Here is a 24,397-nt window from a genome sequence, read left to right on the forward strand (position 1 = left end):
AACATAGCTAACTCGCCGCTAATGTTACTATGTTATCTAGCTCATCGCTAATGTTAGCTAGCCTGCCACTTACCTTAGTTCTCTCCCCGGTAACGTAGCTAACTCAACGCTAACGTTACTATGTTAGCTATAGCTTGCCGCTAACATTAGTTCTCTCCCCTGTAACATAGTTAACTCGCCGCTAATGTTACTATGTTATCTAACTCATCGCTAATGTTAGCTAGTTTGCCGCTAACCTTAGTTCTCTCACTGGTAACGTTGCTAACTCGCCGCTAACTTTACTATGTTAGCTAGCTCTCCATTAACCTTAATTCCCTCCCCGGTAACGTAGCTAACTTGCTGCTAACTTTACTATGTAATCTAGCCCTCTGCTAACGTTACTATGTTAGCTAGCCCTCCGCTAATGTTACTATGCTATCTAGCTCGCCGCTAGCTTGCCACTAACCTTAGTTCTCTCCCCGGTAACGTAGCTAACTCAACGCTAACGTTGTGATGTTAGCTAGCTTGCCGCTAAAATTAGTTCTCTCCCCAGTAACATAGCTAACTCTCGGCTAACGTTACTATGTTAGCTAGCTTGCCGCTAACATTAGTTCTCTCCCCAGTAACATAGCTAACTCTCTGCTAACGTTGCTATGTTAGCTAGCTTGCCGCTAACCTTAGTTCTCTCCCTGGCAACGTAGCTAACTCGCTACTATTGTTATGTCAGCATGTTAGCTAGCTTATTGCTAATGTAACTATGTTAGCTAGCTCTCCACTAACCTTAGTTCTCTCCCCACTAATGTAGCTAGATAATGTAGCTACATCTGAAAATGTAATACCTACAGCAAATGTAAGACAGTAAATTTAAGACAATTTAAGACCTAATTACCCGGATTAAAATTTAAGACAATTTAAGACTTTTTACGGACCTGTGGGAACCTTGTATGTTATAGCTGGTCTATAAGCATGGGAAACATGGTCTAAGCCTGAACCCATAGCTGAGGCGGAACCCGGAGCCTAAACACATATCCGAATCCAAGTTGACGGTGTCTGATTTGGAAAACACCACAACTATGTGTGTGCTTCCAAAAATGCCAGTGTTTTCCACAAAAACACGGCATGCCTGTTTTTCCACAGCACAGCACCTTGCAAGCGATGCTTAACATGCAAATCAGCTGGCTGGCAGCAACAGACACTCTCATCCTCTATAATTTGCACTGTAGACTTTCTGTTAAACAAGTGATTGACATTGAGTTATGGGCATTCAAAGCTTGTTGATGCTATTCGTGGAGGCCTTACCTCACAACTTACAAACTTATGTGACTTGGTGCCAGAAGCACCAAGACAATTTCAGAGGTCTTGTGGAATCCATGCCATTGAATAACATTAATAATACTAAAATACTAATACTTAACATTTTCACAGCCCTAAGTCTGTAGCTCATGAACATCTCTGACTGCTGAGCATAAACATATGCCTGAACCCGAACTGAAGGCTGCCATGTCTAGCTCGGAAAATACCTACAACTATGTGTGTGCGTCCAAAATGGCACTGTTTTTCAAAATATAGAACATCTATGAAACATCAGGAAGGTCTTTTGTGGTGTTTTTGGAACGCAGTTGTCAATACCTACCAAAAAAGCTACAGTTGAGTCGAGTCATGGGCATTTAAAGCTTGTTGATGCTACTCATGGAGGCCTAACCTCACAATTTACAGACTTACAGCTCTAGAAAAAAAAGAGACCACTTAAAAATGAGTTTCTTTGATTTTACCAAATTGAAAACCTCTGAAATATAATCAAGAGGAAGATATATTATCACAAGCTATCAAACCAAGCTGAACTGCTCAAATTTTTGCACCAGGAGCAGACATCCCAAGTGGCAAAAGTTGATTTCAGGGAGGTTAACATCCCCCCCCCCACACACACACCCAAAGGAAAACTAAACAAAACTTTTATATTAATTAATTATACTTTTTTAAAAATTAAATTTATAGTATTCAGAGGTGAAATTAGTTTTATCTTTTTTCTTTTTGGAAGGCCCGGCCTCTGCTTTCCTTTTTTTTGGAAAAAAAGCCTTTATTTGACAAAAATTGACAGTTACAATATCACAAAAAATTGCAAAACATCAAAATCATTTAATATCATATTATAATAATTATTAATATTGCCTCCGCCATGATCTGCTTTCTCTCACTGACTGAACAAATCCCGTCCGGGAGGGGGGAAAAACACTGCCCGCCCACACTAAAAACTGATTGGCTGTCTCACAGACTCTTTGCAGAAAACAGGCCAATCAGAACCCTCTCTGTTTTCTCTCTCTCCTTCCCACACGCGATTAGAGAAAAAAAGTCTGTCCCCTGTTCTGAATTCCGGGAGATTATATGCGACTCGCGGGCATCAGGGAGCCACTACCGAAATGCGGGAGACTCCCGCAGCTTCAGGGAGACTTGGTTTGTCTGCAGGAGTGGCATAAAGTTATCCAAAAGCAGTGTGTAAGACTGGTGAAAGAGAACATGCCAAGGTGCATGAAAACATTGATTAAAAAACAGTTTTATTCCACCAAATATTGATTTCTTAACTCTAAAAACTTAAATAAAATCTTGTTTTTTTTGCATATCTGAAATCTCTGCATCTTATTTGTTATTTCAGCCATTTCTCATTTTCTGCAAATAAATGCTCTAAATGACAACATTTTTATTTGGAATTTGGGAGAAATGTTGTCTGTAGTTTATAAAATAAAACAACAATGTTCATTTTGCTCAAACATATACCTATAAATAGCAAAATCAGAGAAACTGATTCGAGTAACAATAGCATTGGTTCCTATTTGTAAAGTTTAATCATTTCCCAGACTGAATACATTAGCCATCAAATTTGACATTCTTCCAGTCTTCAAAATCATATTGATGCTCCACTGACTGGGACTCACGAGAACTGCATCATGTTGCATAACCTGAGTCATTTTGTAAAATCCTGTATTATCAGTCCACATGGTTCATTCAATCCCAGTGATGTTTCTTAATCTTTCAGCTTGTCCAAAAATGCATGTGTAAGAACTTCTGCCTTTCCATTTAACTGGTAAATGTTAATCGAGGACGGTCAGGTCTTTTGTGTTGAGGACATACTTAGTATTGGGCAGGTGGTGTTAATGTTATGGCTGATCAGTATATATAGTTTATAGTGGACATGTGGACATGACCTCACATCCTCACTCTGTATATAAAAACCCACGTGAGTCTGTGGAACTGAGAGCGTGTGTCTGTGAGAGCAGGAGCGTTTTGTGTGGCCCAGCCATGGAAATTCCTTCCATGTGAAGAAGGATCTCAGCTGCTGCAGAAACTAACTCATTAGTGGCTTCTTTAGCGGCCACAAACTGCACGCACACACACACACACACACACACACACACACACACACACACTCCCCAACAACACGGGCCCGAGGGGCTCCAACAGTGATGACACCCCCTAAAGAATTAACACAAGGCACTCTCTGTTTGTATGAGTGTGTGTGTATGTGTGTATAAGAGGGAGTGTGTGTGTGAGTGTTTAAAGGAGACACAAAGCGTGGAAGTAGGAGGTGGGACAGGAGTTTCCTGTTGTCGGTGGAGATTTACTAAAGGACGGGGCGGCAGGAGGAGAGGGAGCGAGAAAGAGGAGAGAAAGAGAAAGAGAGGGTGAAGTCAGTTGAGAGGGGAGAAGGAAGGTGGCGGTAAGGAAAGAGAGAGAGAAAGTGAAAGAGAGACAAAAATCAAAAGAGAGGAAACCGGCAGAGACGTGTCCAGCTATAATTACAGTGACCTGAGGGAAGAAGATGGTGTTAGCTGTGCTCCTGGTGGTGTTGGTGGGTTTGACCTGTGTGTCCTGCACAGATAATGTAGGAAACAGTACAACACTGACCCAAGACCAGACTGTCTCTGACGTCCAGGTAAGACCTTTATATACACACATTGTTATACATTTTAATGGGTAACAAAAGCTAATGCAAAAAAATAAATAAATAAATCAGTTTTCCAGACTTTCCAAGCTCTGCCCACAAATTCTTTCATGGCAACTGTTGCTAGGTTGGACAAGCTTTACCAAATACTAGCACAAATAACATTTAACCAAATAAAAAACTAAATAAATCCTATTTAATATTTTACATTTTATTTTGTCAAAGATTTGGCAGTAATATTATACTGTGTATAATTCTTGTGATGAAATCAATCTAACATTAGCATACTTGTCTTGTTCAACCTGACTAGTTTTACTAAGGGTCGATCACAATAGGACAGCATGAGGAACTGGCATCTCACAGCTCTGTAGTGCTCCAACTTAAATTGTTATGTTTTGTACAAAAACTGATGTTTGTGTCAATGCTTTGTCCATTCTTGCAACAATTGCATTTGTTCATATTTGTCAAATTGAGTCATTTCCTAGACTGAACACAGTCATTTCCTAGACTGGCATTTTTCATGTCTTTAAAATCATATTGATGCCTCCCTGACAGTATTTCTATTATTTCTACTCTGGGCTCAGCATGCTGCTGAGAGCTATGTAATTTTGTAAACCTGGCAGGACAACAATCATAATAACCATAATAGTTATTGTGTAAAATCCTGTAATATCAGTCCACTTGTTTTTTTTTTTCACTCTCAGTGATTCGCTCAGCATGTCCAGAAATGCATGTGTAAGAACTTCAGTCTTTCCATAATTACATAAGTTAAGGATAATCTTTGTCTCATCAGTTCTTAAAACCTAGTCTGGCAAATTCCACCCTGGCCTTCCTACTCTTCTGGTTTATTAGTTGTTTGAATATACTGGTAAAACATCTGTACATTGTACAGGTGAACTGTTCATGAAGTCTTCTATGAAGAGTAGATTATGTTACCTTCACTCCTGCCCTCTGTAAAGAGTTGCTGATGTCAAAACAGGTCTATCTTTACAGAACTCACAATGTTTCTGCCATCATCTGTTTGATCTACCTGTTTGATATTAAATAATTAGTACACTTAGTACACCAGTGATGACTTTCTTATTCAGGACATTCCAGTCGGTTGAACTGGCAATGGACAATATTTATGCTCTGATTGATGTTCCACCTTCTCTCAGCTTTACAAATGCTTGTTTATCAAACATAGTCAGCTCTCTGGTTTTCATGTTGTTACTCATTTAAGTATAAATGCAATAAATGCTGTCTGCACATGCAAAACCCAAATCTGAAAATGAGTATAGACATATACTCTATATTTTGTGTGAATAATCAATGTATCAGAACAGACCTGAGCTACATAACATACTTGACATTTAGATTTTCCAATAATTTAGCTTCCATGAAAAATGGGTGGCTTCAGAACAAAGGTGAAATTTTCTGAATAATTGATCTTTTGTCTCAAATTCTTAGAAACTTTTAATGTGAAACCAAAATTTTTTTTAGCCTACAGAAAAAATTAAGGGATCGGCCTCACTGTTCCAGTACTTACAATGTTTACAGCAAGTTTATTTAAACAGAAATTCATACAGATCTTTTAGGAAGATTTATTTCAAAGATTCAGACTGTTGTGTGAATGTGATGGCTAACATGTTTTGCAGAACGATGCCGGTCATAGAGGGAGAGGGGACACACCAGACATTGAGGAGGAGGAGGAGCCTGAACCCGAGCCTGAACCTGTGCCTGAACCCTTACCCGAACCTGAACCAACGGTTGCCATGTCTGACTTGGAAAACACCTACAACTATGTGTGTGCGTCCAAAAATGCCATTGTATTTCACACAGTTTAGCCCAGCAACGGCATGCCTGTTCTTCTACAGGACAGGCGCATGCAAGCCACACTTAACATGCAAATCAGCTGAGCTGGCAGCAAAAGACACTCTCAGATTCTGTACCTAACGCTGTTTGTGATGAACACACCGCCTCATCGGAACTCTTTCATGTTTGGTGTAGCTAACTTTAATGGTTGCTTTTAGCTCAAAGCTAACTTCGATTGTGCACATTTGGCTTGTCATTTTCAAGCCTAAATGTTCGACTAGCTTTTTAATGTTCTGAACAATCCTATCAAAGGTAAGGCAAATGTTTTAGTGACAGTTGTAAAAAAAATGAGGGTTTATCTTCAGTTCTTCACATGATTCCTGATGGAAACAAAAAGAAGCTCCTCTGTTCAGTTTAGCTTTTTTTGCTAGCAGATTCGCTTTTTACTGGTAGAAGTTTAGTTTTCTAATACTATTGTTTTTAGCTAGACTAATATCTTACAGTTTCAGAAACAAAAGAAGCAAAGCTATTTAAAAATAATATATATAAACATTCTGTAATTTTATTTGGAGAGGGTCCAAGCCTCCATTACATGTTAGCCACATAACTTTAACTTTAACTGACTGATCTGTAGCGACTCTGCACCAAACAACCTTTTGCTTTAGGCAGTAAAATCCTGTACTTCAGGAAGCTTTTCCTTGGAGACATGTACTGAAACCCTAAAATAAGTGCAGTTTTAGACTTTCTCCTCCAAAAGTCTGATTTAAAGCAGCTGCCACACATTAAAAAAATGAAATATGTGATTCATCACTGATGTCAGTAATTTCAAATGTTTCCTGTGTTTACTCCACACCTCCCTAGACTTGGAAGAGTGGTCATTTCAGTTCTAACACTCTATTATAGATTTTGGACTCTTTTATAGATGTTTATAGATCTTTTATAGACTGCACACATAGACTCAAAACACTCTCAGTACTCTTTATGAATGTTTGTGAACATCAGACTGACTCTGGGTATGCATGAAAAGTGACCGTTTAAACGTTAATTTTAAATGTTTGCTTCATATATAAGAATGTTTTACATAACAGTAGTAAAAATAGAAAGCAGTTTAGCAGATTTTGATAACACCCAACCTTGGGTATAGAGCCAAAAGCCATCCATTGAATCCCCTTTTTGTATTGTCAGCTCAAGGGAAGTGCATTCTGCTAACTTTTGATATTTGAGTATCTTATTAAAGTTAATGAATTTATATATTTTAACAATGGGGAAGAAAAAAAGACACAATTGTTGCCTAAAAAGAAGCACATAAAATATTTAAATAAATTTGTGCTTGCTGAATCTTATCAGAAATCCTGTTCAGTACTAGATATTTTCTTGTCAGTGGACAATAAACATCATTCATTAGAGATGAACTGAGATCAAAGTTTTTAGGGCCAAAGGCAGTTACTCTTCATTGTGATTGGCTGACTGTGAATACAGGTGAAGAATACAGGTAATGTCCAAGAAAATTGGTAAAGCGTCTTCAGGCAGGGTTTCTGTAATGTTACTGGATTGTCTGCCAAAGTTAAATGTTCTTTACTTTTTGAAATCAACCACATTTAAAACACAGTTGCTTCGCATTCAGAACTGCGCTGTAGAGCTCAAAGTGGAAACAGCCAGCAGAAAAATTTAATTCACACTGGATTGGATGTGATTTCTTTAGCCTTCTGACTGTTGCTGATGTTCTTTTGGTTCTTTTGTTTCTTGTGGTGGTTAAATGTTGTCTGCACTGTTTGCATATTTTGCTAGAAAATAGCCCAATACTGATATATGGCCAATCAATTGATCCATATATACAATGTATATTCCCCAGTACAAATAAAACAGCCACAATCCTGTCGAAACATCAAATCATAAAGCATAGGGCTTAAAATATTACGTAATAAGTACAAGTGAACACTTCTGAGGGTCCTTTCTCTTTGTTTTCAGTGTCCAGGCTGGCCTCAATGGACCAGGCGATCCACAAACTGAACGTGGGTCACTACACACTGGACGTCAAGGTGATCCAGCAGCTGGAAAGGCTGATTCGGCTGGAGAACAAAGTGACCACTGTTGAGGAGTCTATCGAGCAGGTCTCGACCTACTGCAAGGACAACCGCAAAGAGATTGGCCGTCTGGAGGGTGCGTGGTTCCTTCACATTACTTCCCTTAGTCCATAGTATTTTGTTTCTAAACTGAAAGCAGAAGCATTTCTGAGGGGAGAAGGAACAAAGGAAGGAACCAAAGGAAGGAACCAGTGTGCTGGAACACTGCTAAGCCTTATATATTAATTCTAAAAACTGGGGTGTCATGTCAGTTTTTGCGGGAGTTCTTCAGGTCAGGCGTCTTTACGTACTTATGTCACACCGGCTCAGTTTTACTGAACACGAGCTGCTGGTGGTGCAATGGAGACTTCAGAGGGGGAAACTCAGACCTCAGTAGCTCATTCAATTATAGTATAAAACAAAGTGTGTAGTTGAAGTGAAGTTTCTGACTGAGCGCTTTCTCTCTCTCTCTCTCTCTCTCTCTCTCTCTCTCTGACTGAACATAACATGGAATCGGATTCATCGGCTCTAAAAGGAGACCGCATCACACCTGCCCAGTTTAAAATGATTCCTCTGCATGCTCTGTGCAATTACACATTCTCACCAGAGGGGGCCCTCAATCCCCCAAATCCCAAAATGTAAAGTCATCAGCTTTAAATGTCTTGTAATGTTCATAATAGATGTCAGTGGGCAGGTGCTGAAAACAAAAAGTAAATAACATTCATTATTCAAATATCACATTCACTCAGCAGAGCTCACTGGATTTAGTTTTTGTTCTGCAACTAAGGTTTTTAGATATAAACATCTAAATGACAGGTTTAGTAATCAAGTAAATCAGCTGTTTTCCAGCATTTTAGCCAAAGCTATATTCCAGCTGTGTTCGTTTTTATCACAGGAAGTCCAGTACAGTCATTTGCAAGGCATCTGACTGGCTTTTAAAAGTCATACAGGATAAGCAGAGCATACAGTAGCGATGGGCTAGTTTTAAGTGGCTTTCTGCAACTTACAAAATGCGGATCAGATATTGTTTTTCATTACACAATCTGTTATATATTACTTTTTATAGAGTCCAGTGTATCAGTTTGTTCCTCTGTTATTTGTGCAAAAATCACATTAGTGGTAAATGCTTTCCCCATTAATTCAGAGCTAAGGAACAATTAGGATAGAAATTAGTGTATATGGAACACCACCAGCAAAGTACAATTGAGCTAGGTAGGTATATGTTTAGAACAGTCCTGTTTACAGTAGTTAAAAATAAAAATGCACAGCTCTGCTGCGGCTCAGCCAACCCCGGTGTGAATTTTTACTTTCTGGACCTGGACTACTCAGCTCTGCTTGTTTACATAGGTTTAAATAGGATCTCCGGTGGATTTCACATTTTACAGAGACTCTAAGACTAGGTCAGTGGCAGTTTCTACCTGTTGTTCATCTCGCTGCCTCACCGTTAGCCAATCAGAGGCAATATGTTTGCATATATACCCCCACCCCCACCCATTCCTCCACTGGACTGCACCGTTAAACCGCATCATCGGATCTTTTTTTTTTTCAAGAAAAACAGCTCACATGGCATTTATTTATTCTAGACACCACAACTTCATTTTCAAAATGAATTAAAAAATGATTGAATGAGACCTTTGAGTTTGAGTCATACAGGACTGTTTTAAAGAGGGTGGAATGAAGTATAAGGATTAGTAGAGTTGGAGAAGTTCCACTGTGATTTTATATATCAGTTGATGTTAATCCAGTAGGAATCTACAATCTAAACAAGCAATAATCAGTAAAACAAATCGTGTATGAATAGTACTACAGAGGGTAATTCACACCAGTACTGTATTATTAGTTTGCAGAAGATGTTCCATTAATCTTAGCAGCATTTTCATGGGTGGAGCATGGGTCAAATGGTACTTAACTGGATGAAAACAGTATTCATCCTGTGGCAGAGCTTCAGAAACAGCACCCTGGCTGACCCAACACTCTTGTGCTTACTGCCAAATCTCGGAGCACAGTCACAGGCAGTGTTCCACAAAAAATAACTATTCAGTTCTCTCACCGGCTCAGCAGAGAGCAGCGGAGGACACTCAGCAGGCATGTGGTTATTACTGCACTAAGACAGTCATCTGCAGCAACCCCTGACCAGGTACTTATGTAAGCTTATAAGAACAAAGAGCAGGATAAAAAATCTGAAGCTGCTTTTCAGGAAAACCCAATCCTTAATGTACAGTAATCTATCTGCTGAATCTTCTATGGTCCCACACAAGTGGAGACATACGGTGGCCCAGAAAGGCACATCACAACAACATTTACAAAGCAAACAAAAAATGGAAACGCAACCACAATAAAAAAAATGCAGCATTTTAGAAAAGCTGCGCTAAGGGAAAGCAAATACATATGCCACACCGTAAATTCTCCTGGCTGCTAGAGGGCGCTGTTTAGCTGTTGACGTTGTGCCAGAAGCTAGCTTTACTGTGCTGGCTGAGCCTAGACATGTGAGCGGAGAACAGAAGTTTATTCATGGGCGTAATTCTAGAAATTTGGTAATTTGGTGTGGGCTGTGGAGGTTTTTTTAGTAGTATTTGCAGCGCCCTCTAGCAGCCGGGAGCATTTACGTGTGTCAAATGTATTTGCTTTCCTTTAAGGCAGCATTTCTGAAATGCTGCGTTTTCTTAATGTGGTTGCATTGTCATCTTTTTGTTTTTTTTTGTAAATGTTGACGTGATGTGCCTTTCTGGGCCACTGTAGAGACATTCAAAAGCTTTGCAGAACAGTCAAAAACTCTACTACATAGCTTGATTTATAGTTGTTAAAAAGTTAGTTCTTAATTCCAATCATATGTAGTTGTATGCATTTAAAAGGTTACTTCTATTGGATGTAGTAGCGTATTTTGTCATGTGACTGTGCCAATATTACAAAGATGGCTAATTAATGTCTGTTGTTTCTGAGCTCAGTAGATGAGCTGGAAACTCAACTTTAAGAAGCGACTATAAAACTGTGCCGCAATTTGCAATTAGACTGAATGGTGTTTTTGTCAGTGTTCTGTGAATGATGCCAACATACGTCACATAGATATAAATAGTGCCATAAAGACATGCATAAAATATATGTGCATGAAACAGATTCCCCACTTGTTATAAATTTTTTATAAGCTATAGCCTTTTCCAGGATATTATTGGCTTACTTTTTTCCACTCACTTTCAGAACCTTGTGTAGTTTACACCCACAGACCTTAAACTGTATGTTAGAGACAGCCGCTATTTTATACTATATATTTTCAAAAACTGAGGTAAACAGGACCAGAATCATGTGCAAAATACATTTCTGATGCACAGCAGCATTCCAGTTATTTCCAGGGTATTGAGTCTGGTGCAGCTAAACTGCCAGGTCATCTTTACCTATATTTTGTTTCTTAATTGTGTTTAAAATGAACCAGAATAAAATCTGATGTATCCCTGAAAATCAGAATTTTAGTCTCTTATAATCTGTTGATCACACAAAGGATACTTTTAATGAAGCCATTTTGAAGCCTAAATTTTATTTAATTACTCATTGGGTTTTGAGGGAAGTCTGATGATTTGAGGCAGGTTTGTGATTATTTGAGGCAGGTGTGTGATGATTTGAAACAAGTGTGAGATTTGATGCAAGTGTGGGAATATGTGAGACAATGCGTGATTATTGGAGACAAGTGGGATCATTTGAGACAAGTACGGGATTATTTGAGACAAGTGGAATCATTTAAGACAGGTGTGGATTTATTTAAAACAAATGTGTGATTATTTTAGAAAAGTGATAATTTTATACAGGTGTGAGATTATTTGAGACAAGAGAGGGATTATATGAGACGTGTGATAATTTGAGACAAGTGCAAGACTATCATTATTTAAGACAAGTGTGATAAATTAAAAACATAATTTGAAACAAGTGCAGGATCATTTAAGACAAATCTGGGATTATTTTAGAAAAGTGATCATTTGAGACAAGTGTGATTATAAAAACATAATTTGAAACAAATGCGGGATCATTTGAGACAGGTGTGGAATTACTTTAGACAAATGTGGGATTATATTAAATAAATGTGATAATTTAAGACAAATTTGGATGATTTGAGGCAAGTGTGTGATAATTTAAAATTTGTGTGATGATTTACACTGTATTAATTAATAATATAAGATTATATACACAAGGCGAAAGTAGTGTTAGTCTGATAGACTAAAATCATAAATACAAATATACTCTAAAGAAGTGCTTTAATCTGTGCTCTTTCTCTGTGTGGCAGGCTGTGTAAAAGGCAAGAAGGTGGGAAACAAGTGCTTCTTGGTCTACCGGATATACGAGACATATGCAGGAGCATCTCAGAATTGTCAGGAGCGCGGGGGGCGCATGGCCATGCCCCGGGACCGCCGGGAACAGGAGGCCCTGGCAGATTACGTGAAGTCTGAGTTCCACCCCGGAAACTGGCCTGTGTGGCTGGGCATCAACGACCTGCGCTCGGAGGGTCTTTACCTGTTTGAGGACACCACCCGAGTCACATACTTCCAGTGGAGGAAGCACTTCCTGTCCAGCCAGCCAGACGGCGGCAAGCGGGAGAACTGTGTGGCCATGTCATCAGACGATGGCGACTGGTGGGACAATTACTGCGACCGGCGTATGTACTACCTGTGCGAGTTCGATGCTTGACCTTTGACCACCCGGCCAAAGCAGGTTAGACGAGAGGAGTTGGGAATTTTACAGCATTTCTTGTTTTGTTTTATTGTATGTAAAGGTATGGGGGGCAGCTATCCAGTGTTGTTTACTTGCAGTTGTCGCACATGTAGCTAATGAGGGAAAATATCCTTTTATTAATGAGTAAGGGTTTAAAATAAACATTATTATTATTATTTAATTCAGAATCAATCTTTTTTTTTCAAAGACTAAGACATTTAAGAGAAATTAAAGCTATTTATTTGTTTATACAATCTCCTAATTTACAGGCTCAACTCCTTAATTCATTACAAATTAATGACACAGAAGAACTGGATTGGATGCTGACATTACATTTGCTAGCAGTTCATTAAAAATATTAATATATGACAGCAAATGAAGGTCATCTACAGGCTAAAAAAAACAGAACACACTTATCAGAGGGATACTTAAAAAAAACTTTTAAGAGTGACCTTGTTCTCTCTGGTTGGGTAGATGGCGCTCTTTTCACACATCACAATACAGGGTGATGTCGATCAGCACAAAGCATCTGTGAACTGATGTACCTGAACCACGTCGCCGCACTTTCCTCCGAATGCGCTGTGATGCTACTTGGAAATGCTGCTTCAGCAGCAGTTTGAAAAGAGGTGGAGTCTGACTTCACATGTATTGAAGGAGGCATGTGTCAGTCTTCACCCTCCTGGTGTGTTGGGGCATCACTAGTGATAGGGGGAGACCTGATGAGTGGGTTGGGTAATTGGCCGTGTAAATTGGGGTGTAAAGTGGCTGATTCAGTGATTTGATGAATTCTTAAAAAGAGCTTTTTGATGATGAGCTCTGGAAGAGAACAGTCAACATCAGTCTGCAAAACCCCACTACTGTATATGACAATTACTTAAATAGAGCATAAATATCATAGAAATTTACGTTTACTTATTTAACCGTGGCTACATTCCACACACAGGATAGTGAAGTGTTAATCTTTTTTGTGGATGTATAAAAACTATATTTTTTCTTCCAATGAACAGTTTGTTCGTATCAGAAATAACATTCAAACATTCATCAATAACATTCAAAATTAACTTGCTTTTTTTTAAAATAGAACCGTTTTGATTGTTTTAATTAAGACATGACACAAAACAACAAAATATTTTAAAACTCTATAAAAAAAACTTTAAAAGGAAATTGTAAACCATTAAAATATGCTTATCAGTGTACCCCAACACATACTCTAATAATACAAAAAGTGTTATATATTAAAAGAATAAATTGGGTATTATTTTCATATTTTTTTAGGTTTCACAATAAATCTCCAGCACTAGAAATATTGTTTTAAACCATTAAAACATTTATTATCCATTGTTCCATGCTTCACATTTATTCAGCAGCTGTAAAAATGTATATTGTGCTAGTCATACTGAAATTAGTGTGATCTGTAAAAATAGTGTGATTAATAATACATGGCTGTGTTGATTAGCCAGAATTAATTAGAATAAGCGCACCTGCAGACTCTATAAGAGAGAAGCTGAGTGGACCAGAAGATGTGCAATTGTTTCAGAAGTGACTCTTCTACCTGAATTAGAGTCACCTCGTCATTCTCACAGCCTCTGGTACAGTTATGTCTCTTTCTGGAGTCTGCAGAATTCACTTCTTCTCTGAAAAGTGAACGTATGCTAAGCTACTTCTCAAATGAACTCAAACTGACTGGACTCCTGAAGGTCTTGATCATTACTGGGTGAATAAGGTGTTAAAGCAGGAAAAGCCTCTAAGCAGCTGTTTTGCTGTTGATGATTACTGAGGTAGAGCTCTGGGAAAAAAAAACACCTTGGTACACGTGGCTGATTTTCCAGACACTGTGTGACAGTACAAATGATTTTTATTGCAGATACTCGGCTGACAGTGTGATTTCAGCCAAACTTTAGGATTATACAGCTCTGGAAAAAAATAAGTCCTCTTAAAAATGATGAGTTTCTTTAAATTTACCAAATTGAACACCTCTGTAATATAATCAAGAGGAAGATGGATGATCCCAAGCCATCAAACTAAGCTAAACTGCTTAAATTTTTGCACCAGAAGTGGCATAAAGTTATTCAAAAGCAGTGTGTAAGACTGGTGGAGGAGAACATGCCAAGACGCATGAAAACTGTGATTAAAAACCAGGGTTATTACACCAAATATTGATTTCTAACTCTTAAAACTTTATGAATACGAACTTGTTTTTTTTTGCATTATTAGAGGTCTGAAAGCTCTGCATCTTTTTTTCAGCCATTTCTCATTTTCTGCAAATAAATGCTCTTAATGACAATTTTAGTTTGGAATTTGGGAGAAATGTTCGTAGTTTATAGAACAAAACAACAATGTTCATACCTATAAATAGCAAAATCAGAGAAACTGATTTAGAAACTGCAGTGGTCTCTTATTTTTTGTATATGACTTTTTAAACTGCAAAAGCTCAACATTAAAATCCTTTATTTATATGACAAGTGTTGTAGTAGTTTCAGCTGTTTCAGATTCTAAGCAGGAAAAAATTATGACAAGAGCCGAACAATTAACACAATGCCAATTGGTGTGGTAAAAAACTAATTTTCGTTTCTTGTTACCAATGTTACATAGCCTATATTAATTTATGTGCAAAATTAAAGACACGAATGTAAGACAGTAAACACTGTCTTATCACTGGCATTTGAAGAAAATGAGGCATGGGGGATATGAACTGTTGCTCCAAGCAGAAGAATCAAGTGTTAAGAAGAGGCCGACAGGGCAGCCAGGATGTTTTGAACCGAAGGCCGGTCCACTGGGCTCTCACACTGGTGGGAAAAGATCACTGTACCTCCTTCATCCAGCACAAAATCACCACCCATCTATTAGAGAGAGAAAGAGAGAGAGAACAGGAGGAAGATTGATAGCGAGTGAGAAAATGAAATAAAGAAAACATGACCAACAGGGAATACGATAACAAGACAGGGAGAAAGAATGAAAGAAAACATGTTTTTGTTTCGGTTAGTCTTAAGCAAGATTTCCGAGGAATTTTGTTTCCTTTGGGTTACCGGAGCTCGTTCTGTTCACATGAGTAACATTCCTGAAAAGATGCAAGCCTGATGTTTCCAAGATTTAATCAGAAACATTTACAGACTTGTACCTGCAGCTACAGGGAACCTATTCATACACACGTCAGTGATTTGCAACTGACGTAGCAGTGTTGCTGCAGATGTAGCCCAAGCTAAACAGCGCCAAATGAGAAATCATACCTGAAAAAGGTCTTCAATAAACTGCGGTGGAATCTGGGGAAAGCTCCGCCTCGACACATAGTATTCCGAGTAGCGTAGCATGTTGCTAAACCTCGTAACTTTAGCAAAGGAGGAGCCCAGAGAGAATGCCTGATAGACCTAAAGCAACAGAGAAGAAGAAGTTATCTCACGGCCATTAACTTACAGCTCTGGAACAAAATAAGAGACCACTTAAAAATGACAAGTTTCTTTGATTTTACCACATTGAAAACCTCTGGAATATAATCAAGAGGAAGATGGATGATCACAAGCCCTCACAACAAACTGCACTGCTTGAATTGTTGCACCAGGAGTGGCATAAAGTTATCCAAAAGCAGTGTGTAAGACTGGTGGAGGAGAAAATGCCAAGATGCATGAAAACTGTGATTAAAAACCAGGTTTATTCCACCAAATATTGATTTCTGAACTATTAAAACTTTATAAATATGAACTTGCATTATTTAAGGTCTAAAAGCTCTGCATCTTTTTTGTTATTTTAGTTATTTCTCAATTTCTGCACATAAATGTTCTAAATGACAATATTTTTATTTGGAATTTGGGAGAAATGTTGTCTGTAGTTTATAGAATAAAATAACAATGTTCATTTTACTCAAACATTTACCTATAAATAGCAAAATAAGATAAACTTATCCAGAAACTTGGATAAGTGCTTTCACACCTGATATTTTGGCTCAAATCAAAATTCCAAACAGAACAAGGTAGGTATAACAGATTAAAAACAAATTAACTAAATACAAATTCATGGTTGGTAAGGTTTCAAGTTTGTTGTCCTTCCTAAAACACAGTTTGTGTTGGAAAGAGAAATGCTCCATAAATTGTGTGTGGGTACAGGTTGTACACTAAGCTTTAATTAACTGTGAATCAGACGCAATCAAGTGTATAAACAGACAACTATAAACATCCAAAGGGCCTAGAGCCAAACATCTGAGGCAGAGCTATAACCGCACTGCTGAGTCAGGTGGCACAACTTCAAAGCCATGTTCCTATTGCTGTCAAAGCAGATGCTGCCCAGCAACCAAACATATTATCCTAAAAAAAACTGGGCTTTTTAGGCATTTAGGCAGCATAGGCTAAAAAAACTGTCATTACCTGACATTATTTCTGTAATCTCGAACTACAGCTCTGGAAAAAATTAAGAGAACACTTCTGTTGATCATCCATCTTCCTCTTGATTATATTCCAGAGATTTTCAATTTGGTAAAATCAAAGAAACTCATCATTTTTAAGTGGTCTCATTTTTGTCCAGAGCTATATATGAATTATTTATAATCATAAGCACATTCAGCTTTCAGCACATATGGCTTCAAACTTTAGTCACCTTGATGCACCATGACTAGATATGTGAATTTTAAAGAGTAAGAGATATCAGATACTTGAGTGATATGAGTGTGATCTATGACCTTTCTAACCTTACGCTCAGGATCAAAGACCATGTCGAACTCATAGCCGGTCTGAGTCAACCAAAACTCTGCTCCCTCCAAAGAACCGTACGAAACCACCACAACCTGCACAGACCGAGCCTCGAGGACAGCCTGAAAAGAGAGAGAGAGAGAGGGGCAGAGGGAGAGAGGGAGAGAGAAGGGCAGAGGGAGAGAGGGAGAGAGAAGGGCAGAGGGAGAGAGGGAGAGAGAAGGGCAGAGGGAGAGAGGAAGAGAGAGGGGCAGAGGGAGAGAGGGAGAGAGAGGGGCAGAGGGAGAGAGATAGGAAGTGAAAGTTTCTTGGCACTAAAAGGCAGCAGAAAATGTTCCAAATGGAAATTAAATTCCACAGTTTCTGGCAGCCGTATCACTGCACAGCAGGACTCTGCCAGAGAATGTAGCAAAACATGGAAACAATCAAAGAGAAACTGAGGACTGCAAGGTCAGCAGTGTCCAGACTCAAATTAAGAATCTGAAACCATAGCAATTACACAATAAAGCTAAAAATACGATAATAAATAACAGGACTGTCTGATATAAATCCAGTGACTGATACAATGCCAATTTAATATATTTAAATAAAAAAGTGCTTCTTATTGAAGATACAGATAAATCTATAAATCAGTAATGGATTGGTACTCTACCATATAATTACAGCTCAGAATTAAAATATTATATTTTGTGTTATTTTAATAAAATAAAATCACTGTATAAAAAGGTTAATTTAAAGAAGATAAACTGATAATAGACTATATGGAAAAAGCGACACCAGCCTATTCAGTGTGTCTTTGTAAATCAATATTAACAAAATCATACTTATTTAAAAATACATAAAACAAAATAACCACAAGAAAATATTTTTAAAGTACGGTTGCTATATTATACTAGTTCTGTGCACATGCACACTACTCTTCAATAGACCACATTAATGAGTAGAATGAGGTAACAAAACAGAACACATTTACAAAGACAACATCACTACGGGTTAAAATAAAAAATGCTCAACATCACTCCTGCCTCGGACTGTTACAATAACTAAAATTTCATTTGGATGATATATTATCACATAAATAATTGAGATAACCACTACTATTTTTTTTAAATCATTATAAGCAGCTGATATAAACATTATGCAATTCTATAATAATTATAATATTAATAATAATATTAACAATAATACTAATGTAATATAATGCACTTTACAAGCAAAGAATGTTTAATAAGAATATTTAGACACTGTAATTGGAATAGAAACAATTATAAATAATTAAACATGCATAAAATAAATACCTACTCAATTACATTAATGGGTCTAGCTTAATGCTAAGAAGAAAAAAAAGATTATGGGCAGCAAATGTTACTAAGGTCATGTCCATGTATCTTCAGATAACATAATAATAACATACTTTTTATGACAGGTATAGTCTGGACAGTTGTTCTGTCAAAAAAATAAATAATAATAATAATAAAAAAAAAAAATTAAAAGTAGCGCTAGTCAACATACACCTTGTGTTTGATGTTCAGTCCTCTTACCTTGTTGTCCTGAAGCTCAGTCAGGTGGTCTCGTCACGGCAGTCATCCGAAATGCCTGAGCAGAACCAGCAGCAGTTTCTGCCCCTTGCCCAGAAACTGACCCAGAGATACACTTCTAATCTCACAAAACCACACCACACACACACACACACACACACACACACACACACAGCACTCAATGTTCTCTTATATTAACACCCACAATATTCAACAGACATTCCCAACCAGTTTATTTTGCCCCTTGATCTGATTAAAGTATCTTATTGCTCAGCATTAGCCCAGACTAATCCAGTTCAATATGTGTTTGTATAACTATACAGTCAATACAACTATACAGTCAAACAGTTTATCTTCGTTTTTAGTAACTTTTATATGTTACCAAGAAAAAAAGGCATTCTGCATTTAGAAGTGACGTTTCTTAAAATATTAGTTTCGTGGAAATGGTAAATGTGCTATGATTTCTAAAGCATGTATGTATTAGCATTTGCATAAGGCTCCAGCACATTCTAAATGTCTTATTTTAATTCAAAATTCTAACTTCTGTAAAGATGAAAAATCTTTTTAAGTAGAGTATTTACATTTATTTATTTCGATATCCGTCCACTACTGATCAGCTCGGATACAATGATGCAATGATATTTTTAAGTGATCTCGAGTAAAAGTACTTATTTACAGCATTTATACAAATATTTATACAAGGAGTATTTATATAAGGTGCATTTAGATTTGTTTATACAGTTAAGGAAAATAAAAAAAAATGATTGTATTCAAAATGTGTTCCAAATATTAGGAAACAAATTAAATTGTGAATTCAGAATCGTAAATTAAATCAAATCTTGTGCAGAGTATGTTACACTACAATTGTTTACAAATAATAATTTCCTTAAATCACATCTGTTTAAAAATATGAAAATGAAATGTGAACTCAGTATCATTAATCAAATCATTCAGAAGACGGGAAACATGGCCACCATTAATCCCCAGCCACAGATGTTTTCATTTTATTGCAAAAATTAAAAACCTTAAGCTAATTAACTAATTCTAACACTAATCATTCCTCCTGACATTTCCTTAATGATATCCGTGTTAGCAGTCTGTAAAGTATTAAGTTAACTGTTGATTTTTAATTGAGTTAAGTGCTTTAAACTGATGTAAACACAGTGAAGTGTGTAATACTTACTTTTTAGTCCTAACATTAGTGAGCTGTATGTCAGGGCTTAAAGCGTGTGCTGGCGGAACAAGTGAAAGTGTCTGATCACTCATCTGGGTCTGAGAGTCCAAGCGGGCCAGAAACCCATCCCACTCTGCCTGTCAGAACAAAGATAATATATCTGAATTACTCAGTACAACCTATCAAAGACAATGCATTCTGAAAATCTTACCACCCAGCTAGGAACTCGCATCCTTCTTGTACACACCTTTTCTAAGGTACTGCTCAATAGATACGTTGATAACACACATGAGTACACTAAAATAATACGGTATTGAATATCACATACTTCCAGCTGTAGCAATTCTTCAACGTTGTCCCGGACCTCTGAGTTCCTAATGGACAGGACAAAGTGTTGTTATTAAAAATAAAAAATTAAAGTCTTCTCTTTACTGCTGAAACTTTACCGATGTTAGGCTGAGTTAAAGGCGTTGCCATGTGGGTCAGCAACACCCACATTTTTCCTCATCTTTTAAAACTGTAGGAAACTTTTAATAGTTACAGAGTTATCTGTGCTTCCGTTTATTTGTCTAGTTATTATGATTAAAGTGTAATAGCACATTTTATTCACAGAAACAAAACATTTTGGTACAACTAATGAGCAAAACACCAGCAGCCCATATGCACTTTCATTAAACCATTTATTTTCAATTACTTTAAACATAATTTATTTTAGGAAGTTGCTTACTAAACTTTACTATAATAACAATACATTGTTTCTTAATTTCATTCCCATTCACATTCTCAGGAGTTGTTTGGAGTTGTTTTTTAGGAGCTTCAGCTCATTAAATGACAGCCAATCACTAAAGCTTGTTTATGTATCTCTCTTATAAAGTGCAGTTAATTAAATCTTAATTGAAGTAAGTTTGTGTGCAACAACAAACAATGCTTAAAAAATAAGCTAAACAAAATGAGAATTTAATGTAACTTTTTATGTGCATAGCTATAGGGACAATCTTTGAACCATGGGGTCATTTTTACTTGGAATTGAACAGCATTTGCTACTACTTATTATAAAATTATAATAAGTAGTATTATAATTTTATTATCTTATTATTATTATTATCTTATTATTATTATTATAACTTATTATCTACTTATTATAAAATTGTATGTAATGATCACTGAACACTGTATTCCTATAGTACAGCTCATTTATATTTATCTTTCCTCTAGTAGACTGGCAGGGCAGACTAGTGTTTTATTACCTGACTGGACACAGGTTACAGAACTAATACTACTAAGCCTACACTTTTACACTACTAAGAGTCCATGGGCAAGAATGCCAACGTTAAATTTACCTATGTAACATGATTTAAAAGTAAGCTGCAATGTATCAAACAAATTCTGGAAATATTATTTTACATCTGTATAACCTGATTGATTCTAAGGTATAAAGACTGAAAGAAAGGAAACTGGTGGTGCAAATATTTTAACCATTTCTAGAAAATAAATCTGTGCAGGTTTTATAACTGAACCTCATGGAAAGAAATCAAATGCAAAAAGGAGAAATCATGTTTAATACAGTGTGACAATAAAGCTCATCCTTTGTTCTTACTGAAAGTGCTGCTCCCACAGACTCTCTGCTTCACCCTTGGTTTTCACAGAAAGACTGAAAAAACATGAAAAATGTAGAGATACCATGACATACCAAGAAAAACAACATTCCTACAGAGACAATGTCAACAATATGCAGGAAACAAACTTAAAATATGATTGGACCAAAAGTCTGAAAGCAGGACATGTTCCTCTTACCTGTTGAAGAAAGTGGCACCTGCCGCCATCAGGCCAAACATTGGATGGATTATCTGATTAGCGATATCTTCCTGAGATCCACCTGTAATACATATTTAAATGTGAATGTAAAACCTTTTGATTTAGCTGTGCTAACTATTTCTAAATCGTCAGACTGATGGTTTAACATTTACTGTATGACTGAAGTAAATGTGTGTGCACTAACAAACTGAATGACGTATTTGATTATTTTTCAGTTTAAAAGTAACCCAGAATTGGATGGTTTTGTAGCCACGTAACACAGGAATTGCGGCGTTGATGCAAATCCTTGACTCCGTAAAACTGTATATTGTGGCAGTGTTATGAAACTGTAAAACAAAAAGTGGATACCAGGCAACCCTACAACCCTACAACGAATCGGTGATGATCTGGGAAGCAATCACATACAGTATGACAGTCATCACCCCAATATTGATACAAAGGCCATTAACAGCTCAGTGTTATATGCAGGACATTCTTCTGTGGCTACCAACTGCTATTTTTCACCAGGACAATACAGATGGTAAGCCAAGATCTACAGGCCCAGCTGCAACATCTGTGGACAAATGTGTTTCAGGATACAGCTTAATGTAAACTTGAACTAACAGGAGAAATAATGGACTAAAGGATCAAAAAACATTTGTTGCCACAGAACCATTACAGGTTTTTAAGCATTTATTTAAGTGTTGTGGGGCAAAGCTGGATTGGTTATTCTATGCAAATTACCTTTTTGGTGCATATTTATTTTTTCATAATATAAGCAAAATAATGTGTCAAAGTTGGTAAGAGTTAATTTTAAATCAAAGTACTAAAACGTGGGGCTCCGAGTGGTCCAGTGGGCTAAGCGTTGCTACGATCAGGAGATTGCCGATTCGAATCCTGTTCTTGTAAGAGAGCACACTGGGTGGGTAGATGGCCCTCATCACTCTACAGTGTGAAGTCGCTCAGCACAAGGCATCTGTGAGCTGATGTATCAGAACCGAGTCGCTGCGCTTTCCTCAGAGTGTGTTGTAATGCTGCATCAGCAGCAGTTCAAAAATAGAGTCTGACTTCACATGTGTTGGATGAGGCATGTGCTAGTCTTCACCCTCTGGTGTTGGGGCAACACTAGTGATAAGGGGAGTGCTAATGAGTGGGTTGGGTAATTGGCCTTGTAAATTGGGGAGAAAATAAATATATATATTTTTAAAAAGTACTTAAATGTGGGGCTAGTCCACACTGCAGTTATAAAGAATCACTGCTTTAATATACTGTACATCTATTGGGTATTATACACAAATTCCATGCCATATCAAATGTGTTTTATATTTATTTAATTATTTATTTATATAAAAATGTTATAAGGCCTATCTACATCCAATACAATGAAGCGTACAAGTGGGTTATAAATTAAAATATGTATATGTACAAAATAATGTATTCTTACATTCTTATTGTAAACTTACTTAAACAGGGTTTGTGTGTAGATCACTTTTGTTAGGGCAATAATGATAAAGCATTGTTGATTCAAATAATCGTCTTTAAAACGTTCCTAAAGAAAAAAAATCTCCCATAAGACATTAGTATATTAGTTACTGTACAGTGTTTTCCTTTTACCCCCAAAAATCTTATTTCTGCTATATAGAATTAGAAGTATGGTGTTGTTACAGATCTACTTCATACACAGGGAGTTATGTGAGAGGTGGGAACTGCAGTAACAGAAAAACAACACACAAATAAAAATATTTCCCGAGAGAAACAGAGAGCAATAAGATCTCCTGGGTCCAGTGGGGAGGGGGTGAAACCTGTGCTGGACTGCAGGAGCAGCAGCTGGGCCTCCTCCTCTCCTCTTCAGCTTCTGAAGGGTTTAGTGAGTTTAAGCTCGGTCTGAGAGACTCACCCTGGACCAGCTCCTTCTCCACCCCGCCGAGAAAAGCGCGACCAGCGCTCACCAGCTCTTTCAGCGCTTTAATCAGCGCGCTTTCCTCCACCGCGCTGCACATTTCGGATATGCTGGCCTTTATTTGGTCCGTTTCAGAAAAACACACCAAGCTGAAGTCCGCCGCCTGTCAGAGTCCCTCCCTCCACCGGCCCACGCGCCTCTCTCTCTCTACAGGGGACACCTAGCGGACACAGCGGGGAACTGCACCTCTATATTGGACCGGACACAGGTGAACACGGTGCTGTCCCAAATAGCACACGTACATTAGGGTCCAATCCCATTTCACCCCTTAGCCCTACCACTTACCCCTAACCCTTGTTTTCGAGTGTAACCCTTCCCCTCGGAACAGAGCTACGAGGGGAAGGGGTAAAATCCTCCACCTTAAGAATTGGGACAACCCTTCAAGTACCGATACTTCATCAGGATCACTATGGTTCAGTAACCTATAGCTGCTGCTTAACTAGTTATCTTTAGAGCAATATTTTTCTTCAGAGTGCAGAAACGAATTATTTTTGTTCATTCTTTAATTCCTCTGTGAAGGGGAGCTGAAATTAGTTTTGATTAGTTTTAATTTTATTTTTCCGTTCCGCCTTAAATGCTGCATCCCCTGTCCTCTGTTGCAACATTTAAGGTGGAACAGGAAAGTTAGCTAGCTAGCTAGCTGCTGAGATAAACTACTAGCGATCTTTTGTATGCTTGTTATGAAGAATTTGGCTATAAAACATTGAAACTACACAGTAAACTATGGTAATATAGTGCTAATCGTCACTTTTAACAAAGAAAATATTTACATTTCTGGGTTTCTTAC

The 24,397-nt window shown here is 37.5% G+C and overlaps 2 protein-coding genes across 2 annotated transcripts; one reads left to right on the forward strand and one right to left on the reverse strand.

Moving 5' to 3' along the window:
* Window positions 1–3,513: 3,513 nt before the first annotated feature.
* Window positions 3,514–12,649, forward strand: clec11a (C-type lectin domain containing 11A). The gene is made up of 4 exons (XM_007229963.4): window positions 3,514–3,907; window positions 5,554–5,704; window positions 7,679–7,870; window positions 12,044–12,649. Exons 1-4 carry the CDS (start codon window positions 3,794–3,796, stop codon window positions 12,442–12,444), a joined length of 858 nt encoding a protein of 285 aa, XP_007230025.2. The 5' UTR covers window positions 3,514–3,793; the 3' UTR covers window positions 12,445–12,649.
* A 1,125-nt stretch (window positions 12,650–13,774) lies between these two features.
* Window positions 13,775–23,743, reverse strand: selenol (selenoprotein L). The gene is made up of 9 exons (XM_015605857.3): window positions 23,548–23,743; window positions 21,651–21,732; window positions 21,454–21,507; window positions 20,185–20,230; window positions 19,866–19,993; window positions 18,686–18,800; window positions 17,144–17,266; window positions 15,696–15,833; window positions 13,775–15,308 (listed from the first exon to the last, which is right to left on the reverse strand). Exons 1-9 carry the CDS (start codon window positions 23,648–23,650, stop codon window positions 15,189–15,191), a joined length of 909 nt encoding a protein of 302 aa, XP_015461343.3. The 5' UTR covers window positions 23,651–23,743; the 3' UTR covers window positions 13,775–15,188.
* Between the last annotated feature and the right edge of the window lie 654 nt (window positions 23,744–24,397).

This window comes from Astyanax mexicanus, chromosome 1 (assembly GCF_023375975.1).
Source record: "Astyanax mexicanus isolate ESR-SI-001 chromosome 1, AstMex3_surface, whole genome shotgun sequence".
Lineage (NCBI taxonomy): Eukaryota > Metazoa > Chordata > Actinopteri > Characiformes > Acestrorhamphidae > Astyanax > Astyanax mexicanus.

What these genes read in the sequence shown, in the direction of transcription:
- clec11a (XM_007229963.4), top strand. Translation starts at nt 3,794, where the DNA reads ATGGTGTTAGCTGTGCTCCTGGTGGTGTTGGTGGGTTTGACCTGTGTG. An exon ending in AGACTGTCTCTGACGTCCAG is followed by an intron (nt 3,908 to 5,553) that starts GTAAGACCTTTA and finishes CATGTTTTGCAG; the next exon opens with AACGATGCCGGTCATAGAGG. An exon ending in AAACACCTACAACTATGTGT is followed by an intron (nt 5,705 to 7,678) that starts GTGCGTCCAAAA and finishes CTTTGTTTTCAG; the next exon opens with TGTCCAGGCTGGCCTCAATG.